This window comes from Sitophilus oryzae, unplaced genomic scaffold, assembly GCF_002938485.1.
Source record: "Sitophilus oryzae breed Bouriz unplaced genomic scaffold, Soryzae_2.0 scaffold_1525_pilon_pilon, whole genome shotgun sequence".
Classification (NCBI taxonomy): domain Eukaryota; kingdom Metazoa; phylum Arthropoda; class Insecta; order Coleoptera; family Curculionidae; genus Sitophilus; species Sitophilus oryzae.
In genome coordinates this window covers 1,070,870-1,083,805 of record NW_022146198.1, presented here as the reverse complement: position 1 = coordinate 1,083,805, position 12,936 = coordinate 1,070,870, and the positions used below count along the sequence as shown (strand labels likewise).

General features: G+C 32.9%; 1 protein-coding gene across 1 annotated transcript in view; it reads left to right on the top strand.

The window, feature by feature from the left end:
- Nucleotides 1-477: 477 nt before the first annotated feature.
- LOC115878791 (rho GTPase-activating protein 21-A-like) overlaps nucleotides 478-12,936 on the top strand; it is a gene marked incomplete at its 5' end in the record, with an annotated part of 101,461 nt that continues 89,002 nt past the window's right edge. Inside the window, 5 exon segments of the mRNA XM_030895397.1 lie at nucleotides 478-720; nucleotides 3,336-3,689; nucleotides 6,498-6,795; nucleotides 8,510-8,999; nucleotides 10,498-10,772. Of these exon segments, the coding sequence (XP_030751257.1) occupies nucleotides 478-720; nucleotides 3,336-3,689; nucleotides 6,498-6,795; nucleotides 8,510-8,999; nucleotides 10,498-10,772 (1,660 nt within the window).

Here is a 12,936-nt window from a genome sequence, read left to right as displayed (position 1 = left end):
AATAACATCAAAATCAGTCAAAGAACTGCCTACCAACTTTGTATTAACGTATTTTAGTATGGGCGACTATACGTGCCTCCCGGCGCCAATTTTTTCAACACACACTTTTATTTTCTTTGAATATGGTAGTCAAAGATTCAGTATTGATTCCAAAAGGATTTCCAACTTCCATTGACTTTATTTTTATTTACTACTTACACAACGTTTCGGTCAGACGTCTCACAGACGTTATCAAGTGTAAACTAATCTAAACCTTAAAACTATCTGAGCTTATAAGCTAAAGCGCCCACTCGCTTGTGAAAATAGTTGGGTGCAGTCAAGCGCGAGGTTGATTGCACCCAACTATTTACTGATGATTGATTGGTCCGTTTGATGAGTGGTTGCCAAATTGTGGAAACTGGGATTGCTAAAGATGGGATTGCCAAATTAAACTGATCCTGTAATACTAAAATAAAATAATAATAAACTACTTTTTAGGAAGACGATGGCCGATACGCCCAGAGCGGGTCGTTGTTCAAGCCCATGGACACTATTTTCGTGAAGGAGGTTCATGGTCAAGCTGCAAGACAAGCGGGTCTTCGGAACGGCGACAGAATAGTAGCTGTCAACAACGTCCCAACGGCCAATCTCTCTTATCCAGAAGTGGTGCAAAGAATCTCGAATAGTCCGCAATACCTGCACTTGCTGGTTGTTCCCAAAGAAGAAGACGTCCTCCAAAGGGTAAGGCTTCGGTCGTACCATATAAGTAATAAAACTTAATGTGATAAACAAAATCAATTGTGAAACAACTAAAAAATCTTTGTGACAGGTTTAGGTTATTCAGCCATCATCAGACCTTTATCAAAAACCGCTGCTAACTTTGACAATACTATTATATTGTAGAATGTAGAATATTTAGGAGGGGAGTTAATCACCGCGAACCTTACAGATCTATTGTGTGTTCCCCTTTCTTGAGTTATAACGAGTTAAAACTTATCTTACAGTCTCAGGGCTTTAACAAAAGCCAGTATCTCAGACGGCTCCACACAGGCCAGCTCTCCATTCTCGACATCAGCCGGACCAAAGTTCATGGCACGAACGGTCGTCATGTCGGCGCACTCAGTGATAAGGTGTTCCGATGTTTCCCCATTTCCCTCACAGAATCTGCATTCGCCGTTGTTTCTCAGCTTCAGCCTACTGAGGTATTCGTTGAGGAGACAGTGTTCTGTTAGAAACCCCGTGACAATCCGAAGATTGTTTTTACTTAAATCTAGAAAAATTTTCCAGGCTTCTGTTTTTCTTTGAGTTTTCTCGGTCTTAAGTTCTAACGAACTTTTTCGAGTGTCTTAGACCGTTATTCCAAGTTATGCACGGAGTCTTCTAGGTTCTTCAGTTCCGTTTTGGTTCCGCAAGTTGGTTTCCGCTTAGAAAACAGAAGGGTTCTGGTTCAGTTAGTGGAGTGTTCGCTCCTTTTCTAGCTAGATCATTTGCTTCTTTATTGCCTTCTATCCCTTGGTGTGCGGGCACCCAGAGTAGGAGGACATTATTTTCTTTGCCTAATTTGTTCATCTTCTCTAGGCATTCTTTGACCAACTTCGAATTGATAGTTACTGAGTTGATCGCGTTTAGTGCTGCTTGACTATCGGATAAGATGGCTATTTTCTGTTTTCGAGTCAAACCACTAAAGAATATTTACTTGTCACAGGTTTTGGCTATTCAGCCATCATCAAACTTTTTTCAAAAATCGCTGCTCGTTTTGACTAATATTATTATATTTTTTGACTAATATTATTATATTAGAAACAAACATGGGTTTTTGACAAAGGTCTGTGGATGGCTGAATAGCCAAAACCGGTTACAAATAAAAAGAATTGATGTATGAAGAATGTCAATATCAAAAGAAGAATGTATTTTGACATTGTTTTTGTTTATCACACTAAGTTTTATCATGAATCACCACTTAGTTAAAATGACCAGACTATAACATATGAGGCTTCAAGTAGCAAACCCGCCTTATCCATCATTTAAAAAAATACAAATGCCATATATTAATAGTGGACCCTGAAATCTACATAAACATAGTCCCAAAAGTCTTCAGCCTTCAGCAAAGCAAAAGTCGCCTATTCTTATATAAAATTCACTACAAATTATGTTACTGCAGCAAAATCCGTCTTATCCACTAATATTTGCTTTTATTCTCATTATTGTTGCAAATCCCGCATTTTTTCATAGGCTTGTTACACAAGTATAATATTACTAGGTACTGACATCTTATCCATATCAAATCCTTACCTAATTTTTTAATAAAATTACATATCTAATCAATGAAATTAAGATGCAAATATCTTGCTGTTGCAAAACCCGCAATATGCATCATACTGCAAACAAAATCCGCCTTATTTGAATTATTTTTAAGTTTTTTCTCTTTAAAAATTAAATATTAATTTTTATTTCTAGAAAAAAACGAGATACAAAACAAGGATTCCACCCAATGGTTACATTTTTTTGTAAAATATATGCTTCAAACAATTTGCGAAAACAGTTTTTGCATATTATCTTGAAACAATGTTTTTGGAATAATATACAGGGTATCCCAGAATTAAGTGCAAGTATTTTAAGGGGTGGTAGATCTCGATAAAAGAAACATTTTTTCTCTCTATCGTCTTTCAAATAATTCCAAAATATCGGAGTTATTTTACTTTGAAAATTTCCAAAAAAGATGATTTTTTACTAAAATTTTGAGAACCACTGGATCTTTTCTGGATTTTCTTTCTTGTAAATTTAATCTAATACTTATGTTGCCATATTATCAAGAAGTTATGTTTTTTAAATAAAAAGTAAAAAAAAATCCAAAATTTTTTTCAAAAGATTTGGAATTTTCAATTTTTTTTTTCGCGAAAAAAACTCATGGGCGTGCTTCTGGGGTTGAACTATACTACCAGTTAAAATACTTGCACTTATTTCTGGGACACCCTGTATAATATAGAGGTAATCTCTCAAAAAAAATTCTATATGGGTATTTCGCCACAGCAAGAAAATCTGCAAAATAAAATAGTTATTTTTTGTAAACACTAGAGTTTTTTTTTGTCGTTAGGCAAATTTGTTTATCAGTAAACCTAACTGCTGACATGTAGTCTCCGTTGGATTAACACAGCAATATTTACAAAAAATAGCTATTTTATTTTGTAGATTTTCTTGCAGTGGCGAAATACCCATATTGGATTTTTTTTGGAGAGATGAATCCGCCACATGTAGGTATAGACATTTTTGTAGAGGTAATATGTCATAACAAATCCGAAAAATTTCCGAGGCTTTCTACTGCACTATATTAAAACATGATTTTTTTTCTGATTTAGCTATTTCCGGATACTGCTCATAACCCCGTCTCCAACCAAGCGCCGCCAGTTCCCGATCCACAACTGGATAGGCTGCGAGCCCAGCAGATTTTGAGTAGGCATATCGCTCAGCAACAACAGCAACAACAAATCAGAGCGGATCTTGCGTCGTGGAGATACCTACAGCAAGCCCATCATTACCAATCACCGGCATCCTATCCACCGCACTCGAGGGTAGTTAAGGGTGTGCCTGGAAACGAACTTTCCAGACAAGCCCAGCAGCGTAGCGCCGAAAGTGTTTTGGATCCGTATGGTCGAGGTTATACCGCTTCGCAACAACAGGATATTTATTCAGAAATTCTACGGCCAAATGAAGTAAGATCAATTCTTAGATGCTATACACTTTATGGATTAAGTTATATCATTAGTTATTACACACAACTTTGTTTCAATGACTACGATATGCATTTTTCTATAGATTTGTTTCTATACAGGGTTGTTCACTACATACGACACGGAGTATTGTAGCTAAACGATTAATTTTTTACAAATTGTAAGTTTTGGGTTTGTTGAAGGACTATTAGAGTTACAACTTAAAAATATTTTTACTAGATACAAAGTGTCCCAAATAAATAAAAAATATCAAAGTTTTATTTTTTTTAAATGGAGCACCGTGTATTTTATTCCAGTTTCTACGATTAAAATAAAGGTAAATTTAATTAATGTTTATCACACTTAAACCTTACCGTTTTTGAGATATTTTTAATTTTGTCAAATTACAGTTAAAATTTTTTAATACGAAATATTTACTGCAGTTTATTTATTCATCAGTTATTGTGTTGCAATTATAAAAATAATACTACCTCATACCGAGTGTCTAAAAATTTATTTTAAATAACTTCTAGCTTTAAACGGCAATAACTTGTTTAATTTAAATAGAAGACCCTGTATATTTTAGGAGAATCAGATGCACAATTTAATTGTCTATCACATAGCATTATGCCATTTTTTACCTATCCTTTCAAGTTTTCATAGAAAATGCATTTTTTATAATCAGGATTATAAGAAAATGCATTTTATACTATATCGACAATATTAGTATCTGTACTCTTTAAAAATTTGTTACATCTTTAAAAATAATCTAAAATGTCAATATTCCATGGGTATATTGATAAATGAAGCCTAAATTATAAGAAAATGCATTTTCCACGAAAACTTGAAGAGATAGGTAAGAAATGGTATAATAAAGTTTGATAGAAAATTAAATTATGCATCTGATTGTCATCAAATATACAGAGTTCCATTTAAATTAAACAAGTTATTGCCGTTTTAAGCTAGTAATTATTTAAAATAAATTTTTAGACACTCTGTATAAGCTAGTATAATTATTGCAACACAACATTTAGTAAATAGAAATACTTCAGTACAATATTTGGTTTTAAAAACTTAAATCCGCCTAGAGAAATGAAGCATTAAAATTATTACGGTATTTTGACCAAAAAATATTTCAAAAACGGTAAGATTAAAATGCGGTAAACCTTAATCAAATTTACTTTTATTTTAAGCGTAGAAACTAAAAATGTAATAATATATAATATAAAATATAAAATATATTTTTTTTATTTGGAACACTCTGTATCGTGTAAAAATATTTTTAAATTGTAGCTCTAATACTCCTTTAACGAACTCAAAACTTACAATTTGTAAGTATGATAGTTTTATGCACAGGTTTTGCTAATTGAGGCATAATTAGGGCTATATCGTCAGCAAATATTTATGACAAAACCACGATTTTAATATTATTTCAATGCGATCAACATGAACAGTAACCAGGACTTCGTGAAATACAGAGCAAGGGTATAATACAAACAGAATTACGAAAAAATAATTACGTCACATTAAAGATTAGAAAACGCCATATATAGTCTGTCCAACGAGAAGATCCTTGACAGTGATAGATGTGTCTGTCATTTTAATTTCAAAGTAGTTTATTTTATTTTACAAACAAATAAGTTGGTACAACTGGAACGCATAGCAGGAAATTAATATATGTATTTAAAATTTGACTGACAAGTAACTTCAAAATATTGTGAAAAAAACTGTATAAAACTGAAAAAATGTAATCGAGTTATTTTATTTAATAAAAATAATGTGTTAATACAAAACAAACAAAAACAAGACACTACATACCAAAAAAATATAAAAAAGAACTATTTCTTACTTTCAAGCTTTATGAAACTTCCCGCATTTATGATTATATTTATCAATATAACTTATGTACAAATACAAATTTATAATATTCCGCAGGAATAAATAAAACAAACTATTTTATTAATAATAACACTTACCAAATTTTATACCTCACAGGTTGATTAATTAACTTTAATCTTATTTTTTTTAAACCAGTACCTTTTGACATTATTTTTCTGCATTACTAAAATCCATTATTTACCTATCGTGTGATGTCCATATTTTACAGCTACTCCAGTTTTTAGTATGGGTTTAGTATGGTCCTTCTACCATATTCGAGATACACTTATCTACGACGAGATGGTATACGAACTTTATTGATAGTAACTTTATTGGTGTATCTGTATAAGACTTTCTGCCTGGGCAGCGGGTATGAACCATAAACTGTGCTCTGGGTTCTACAGTTACTTTCACTCGATTTTTCCTCTACTTGACTTCAAAAGACACAAAACACACGTAATAACACGAATCAAAATGCATCATCTTCCAAAACGCAGGGTATTTGACAAAAGTTGTCACAAAATTATAACCTCTAATTTGGCAAGACTTTGACAAACGTCGAAAATCTAATGGCGAGTTCATACGCATCGGCGTCCGTTTGTCGTTCATCGTTCCTTCAAACCAATAAAATTGAAATACGATCTGTCAGTTTTGAAATAAACCAATAAAACTGGTTAAAAACAACAAGTAACGACGCATGACGAATTTATATTTAAATCCATCCATAGTTAACTTAAAAATTATTAGAAACTTTTTTTAGTAAAATAAATAGATTGGTATGGGACGTCATCTGCTTTTCTTCTGTCATCGTCTGTCGAAATCTTACCTGAGAAAAAAAAACAGAGTATACTCGTACATTAATGTAACGAAATCTTGTTCTCTCAGATTCTAAATATAAAGTGAATTTTGATAATAATTTGTTTTTTTTTATAGGTACAACTTCGGCAGAAATCCAGGGCCGCACCGCAGGTGCCCCTCTATCGTAAAATGGGTCGCAGAGCAAGCGAAGGTAGTAATCTCCTGTCGAGCACCGAATACAGTGGCGCCACGTCACTAAATTCGTCCGACGGCGATTCGGCGCACTACGCTGAGGCAATGAAGGCTATGTACAAGCCGCCATACCTACCTTCGAGCGCAGAAAATATGGGATTGCCAGAACACGCTTATAGACTCGGTCCAGAAGATCACAGGAGGGAGAGTACTAGTTCTCTTTCATCATCGGTGGCTGACAGTAAGTCATTAATTTGCAACTTTAATGCTTTTTGACTGAGTGAAAGATCCAGTCAAAGACGGTTGGGGTATGACAATCGATAAAATAAGAGATCTATACAGGGTGAGTTTTCTACGATGTTCTCTATGGGTATCTCGGAAACTACTGGAGATAGAGAGTTAAATGGGGAAACAATTGCAGTTTTGAGGAGTCATAAATATGCGCCTTTAAGATTTTTCAAAAAGTTCATGGCTTACTAGATATTTCGAAAAAAAAACATTTTCGACTATTTTAAAAATGGTGCCTAATTCCATTATAATCTATTTTAGGCAAAAAGTTTTCAGATAAAAGTTGTAGATAATCACATCCTTAATGAGATTGTGTTCTCCGTTTTTTCCTAAGCCTGTCATTTTTGACATATGATACAAACTTAGGTTTTTTTTAAATGGAAACCACAATTGGCCATGACTTCATAAAAAGCGCCATTTTTTAAGCTTTTCAGCGATATAAGCTATAATATGTTTTTTTTTTCGAAAAATTACTGAGTTACAGCCAATTTTCATCATTTTTAAACAATTTCACTTAGGCATGGAAACAAGTTCAATCGTCGTCGCTGTCAGAAATGTGAACATCCAAATTTTGTAAATTAAAATAAACAAAAATTGTAAATATGAATTTTTCAAATGAAGGAAAGCGTTAAAGCGAAGTTAAATTTAGAGTCTGGCGCATCAATAGAGTTGTTCCAATATGACTTTCATTATGACACTCCCTCTCATAATAAAAGAAATGTTAAAAATTATTTACATCATAATTATTCAGACTCAAGGATAGGAAGAGGTGGACCAATTGCATGGGCCTCCTCGACCACCTGACCTATCCATTTTAGATTTTTTTATGCGGTATATTTTTTGAACATTTTCTAAAATAACTTGAAGTGTTTGTAGTGATATTATTTTTTTAAGTTTTAGTTTGTGTAATGTAAATTGCAAAGAACCGTTTAATAACTTATTCTGTCTTTTTATAAGTTATAAATTATAGTAATTAAATAAACACAGAATAAGAATGCATACCAACTAAGTGAAATTAGTCAAGAAAGATAAGAATTGGCTATAACTCTATAATATAACGCTAAGTAATTTTTCCAAAAAAAATATGTACATATTATACCTTATATAGCTGAAAAGCTTTAAAAATGGCGCTTTTAAAAAAAACAAGTTTGTCATATGCCAAAAATAACAGGCTTTAGAACAAAAAGTGGACCACTATCTCATTAAGGATGTGATTATCTACAACTTATATCTGAAAACTGTTTGTGTAAAATAGATAATAATGGAATTAGGGACCATTTTTAAAAAATGGTTGAAATTTCGAAAACTGTTTTTTTTTTCAAAATATCTAGTAAGCTATGAACTTTTTCAAAAATCTGAAAGGCGCATATTTATGACCCCACAAAACTGCAATTCTTTCCCCATTTAACCGACTCTCTATCTCCAGTAGTTTCCGAGATACCCATAGAGAACATCGTAGAAAACTCACCCTGTATAAATGTCAATCTCTAGATGCTATTTAATAAAAATTCACGTTAAACATTTTTACTCGATATAAAAATAAATTGCAACCTTTTTAAGGCCAACGGTCAGTAAGTGCCATAAAGAAATAAGCCCTAGTAAATGACGTCTAGCGTTTGATCCCGCCAAATTATTATTGATTGATACAGAGCTTACTTTTATTTTAGGTAGTAAAGACAGCGTAACTTCCTTCGGCTCCAACTCAACAGTAACAGGTCAAGAAATCGACGACACCTTACGAATATCCAGAGTGCGCCAAAGCGTCCGACAAAAAGAGGAATTCTTACGCACTCCGGTACTACGCGAGTTCCACAGTCGTCCCAAAAAGCTCGATCGACCTGTATGGCCGCCGAACGAATACCCAATCCAACAACTACCGATTAGGCTAGATTCACCGGGCCGGACCAAACCCGCGCATCACAATCTCAGACGCATCAGGAATGACATCGACAGCGAAAAGGACATGGGCGGGGTTGCGTACAACGGTGACGTCAGCGGGGGTGTGGCTAGCGTGGCCAAGCCCGCCTCGGATGCGCAATCGCCCAAAGGTAGAAGAGAGAGGGACGATGGTATTAGGGAGGGCGAGACCGCACCTAATTTCGAGCCTGAAGAGGGTGGTAATACGACGAAGGATGTAGCTGTTGTTGAGGCTAGAAGGTCAGTAATTTTTAATAACCCAGTTATAATAAATCAAAGTAATGGACAAATTTAAATGTACCGCTTTAATGCAAGAAACGTTGGGTGGATCTAAAAACTATGCTATGAACAAAAATATATTTATTGTGATTGATTGACTGAATTAATTACATAACTTGTACTTGAGGGGCTGTAAATATCGCCTAATATTATAATGCTTTTATACTAACTTATTCATTAATTTGAAATATTTTAATATACTGGAATTCTTTTACAGACTTTTTTGTTATATATTTTCAATTCTATTTTCCTTATCTGTCAATATTGAAGTATACATAGGCATTTATTCTTACAGGAGCGTAATAAATTATATATTTTGTTTTTTTTTTTTTTTTTTTTTTTTTTTTTTTTTTTTTTTTTTTTTAATTTTGTTTTCAAAATTGAGAGTTGCCAGAAACTTAACAAAGCATTGTATACCTGGTTTTCTTAGTTTATTTAAATTGTAATTAACCAAATTTGTTGGCATATTTTTTAGCTTTCTATTTTATATAAGAATTTGTGTTTATTTGCTACTTTAGGGGGTTATCAAACTATATACGGTGTTTCAGGACTTTGCGCTTTCGGTGGCTGGCCTACTTTCTATCCAATTATACAATAATATGATCGAAAATACTAAACTTTGTGAGTTGCCTTATAGAGACTTTAAGAAAAACTGATAAAAATCTTCACAAATAAGTTGTCAGCAATTACAGTTAATATGAATAAGTTTTGAAAAAACTGAAAATTTTGGATCAAGGAATGTTTGCCCGTTGTTTTGTTATCATAAAATATGAGAAACTTTTCAAAATTTGATAACTGTTGATTCTACCTTGGCAACAAACTTCTGAATCCTATGAAAATATTAAATTTTAGCCAAGTTATTAAACAATTCTATCCTGTCAATCAATGTAATGCTTAGAAATCTATCTGGAGCAATAAGACTCTGAGAAAATTGAGGGATTCTCTGACGCGGCTATCTCGAAAACTACTAATTCTAGGTAAAATGAGGATCATTTGATAATTAAAGCTTCTGTTTTATTTGAAAGAAAAAAAAAATTTTGTAAATTGCATTCAGTAGATATTTGCAAAACTGCTTTTCAGTCATTTTTCGACCAAAGCCGACCGAGAACGGTGGTACAATTTTTCCTCGTAAAACTGCTTCTCAAAAGGTACACAATCCGCCTGAAAAGTCCCAGTCGACGAATTAAGTAGTGGTTTCCAACCTTCTTTTACTGGACTAATATTTATTTATAAATAATTTGATACAATTTGACAAAATAATTAGTGCAGTATCCCTATGTTTCAGAAAATAATATTCAATTCATTTACCTAAAGTGATTTGTCCAAATTTTATTAAGAACTTGACTGGCAATGTTTTAGATCCAAAAATCTAAAGTTTCTCTAGCGTAATGAAGGGAACCGACACCCCGTATATATATACACACCTTTAAATACGTTTGTTATCATTGAACGCTTTTAGGATGAACCCTCCCAGTCTATATAACGTGCAAAAGAAGGCCAAGGACTTTGAAAACTACCCCGAAGCGAGCCGAACGAGCATTCCCCTGAGTGAGCTCGCGCGATTGAGCAAGAAGGTGCTGCAGCCGAACGTAACCGAACGAGCTCACGAGTACGAGGTGAAAACGACTGCGCCGGAGGCGGCGCCGCGCAAAGAACCGGCCGCTTCTGCGCCTGCGACTTCCGGATCTCTGTCGACCTTGAAGCGAATCTATAGGGATAGCCGCTCTTTGGACATTGTGTCTAGGTATTTTATTAGATTTTGCAATGATTTTAATTTGTATAGTAATTCAACAAACTGTATATTCTCTCCTGCAACTACTTCGTGGGATATAGCAAAAGATATAGAGAAGTCTGAAAAACAAATAGTACTTCTGTGAATGTCGAAAAGGAGCAACTTTATGTACTAGCTCCGTGAAGTCAAATAAACTTTGAATTTGACAGTTCCCGCGGGCTTTTCTAGTGTTAATTTTATTAGGTTATAACTTGCAGCCATGCCAGACGCATAGAAGCATGTGCTGACGCTGCGGCCATGCTGACGCTAATAGAGCAGCCTTGGAACGAGATTTACGACGTCACGCTAATTACATACTACAGATTAATATGTTTGTAGAATACATGGAAAACATAATTATTCCTCGTATTTTTGGTTCGTATTTTAAAATAATATAGTTTACATGAAATACATATAGTTATACAGTTAATATAAACAGTTAATCATTATAAATAAGTTATAAAAATATATATATAGTTAATAAATAAAAACGCTGATTGGGTTTCATTTGTTTTTCATTATTTTTTTTATTACAAAACGTTCTCGGCTAATATTATAGCCTTAATCAGTGCTGTGTCATATGATTTTTTTATTTAAACCAACAAAATAATGAAAACCAAATGACAACCTTAATCAGCGTTTTTCCCGAACCTAAACTGTAAGAAATCAAAAAATTTTAGAATAATTTTTAATAAAATAAAATGAGAAGCGATCTCTTTTCATTCCATAGCCATCTCTGACGCCTTTTTTTTTTCTATGATATTTGTATTTATTTGTATATAATTTTCGAACATTAATACTTGAACAATATATACATATAACTTTGTGAATGCAAATAATAATACATCACTATTAGTAGATATTAAAAAAAAAATGTTTTTTTTGTTAAATTAAATCGATTTTCAAAACCAAAAATTTAAAATATATTTTATGATTTTACCCATTATCTACAAAAATTCATTCATTATTTGTATATTGTAAAACATTTGCTGCATTTGTATGGTTCATAGTTTATTTGCCAAAGTATTTATTACCATAAATAGTATATAATATATTGTATTTATTAACTGCAGGTTATGTATATTTCATGTAACCATATCATTTTTAAAATACATACCAAAAACACGAGGAATAATTATGTTTTCCATGTATCTCTGCAACATATTTATTAACTGTATCTAACTAGCGTGACATAAATCTCGCTCCGTGTCTGTTCTATTAGAGACGGTATTGGTTTGATATTTAGAAATGCCAAAAGCTGATGACATTTGACTTTTGACAATTGTCTATCCTGCTGTGTTGATTTTTGCAAGAAGAGGCAGAACTGTTTTATAATTCTTCCTTTTCTATTTCAATGAAAGTAAAAAGAGAGTTACCATCTGATCTGTCTGTGCGACTCAATTCTAAAGAGAAAAAATCAGTAACTTTATTGATAGAGGTATTTTATATTTGCCATGTTGGTAAAAAAAATAATTTGGTCAAAATTCAAAGTTATTCATTTTATAATTTTTTTTTTTTTTTTTTTTTTTTTTTTTTTTTTTTAAACATTTTCAATTTTATGTATTCCATGATTCAATTTGAACAACTTTGTGGCCTTAAGACGCTGCTATTAACCTACAGATGTGTCACTTATTTCACCTTGGGCGCGCCGTGACCTCTGACCTTTAATACGGCTATGGCATTGTCAGACATCGTTTTTTTCTCGAATGCATTATTGCCTTCTTTGAAAAAAATCAATTGAATATTTTCTGGAGAAGATATTTTTGTAGAGGAAATATGAAAGTTCAGCAATTTGATGTTCTGAATGCTTGCTTCAGGATACATGTAGAAATTTTATTTTTATTTTGATTTTTAAATAAACCCCACAACCAATTTTCTTCCAAATATTTTGACGTTATTTCAGAAATGGTTTGAGAAAAAAATTAAAATTCGAAACGATTTCACAACTCGCATTCGAAACTAAGCATTTAGGATATACATTTATACAAAATTTTTCTAATTTATTTTATCTGCAGAATATACGCTGAATTTTCCTCAATATAATTTGGACCACCACTGTATATACCGGAAAAGGTTCCCCAAAGTACAACCACCATAGCAATACGTAACTGAACGAAGTAATACCAA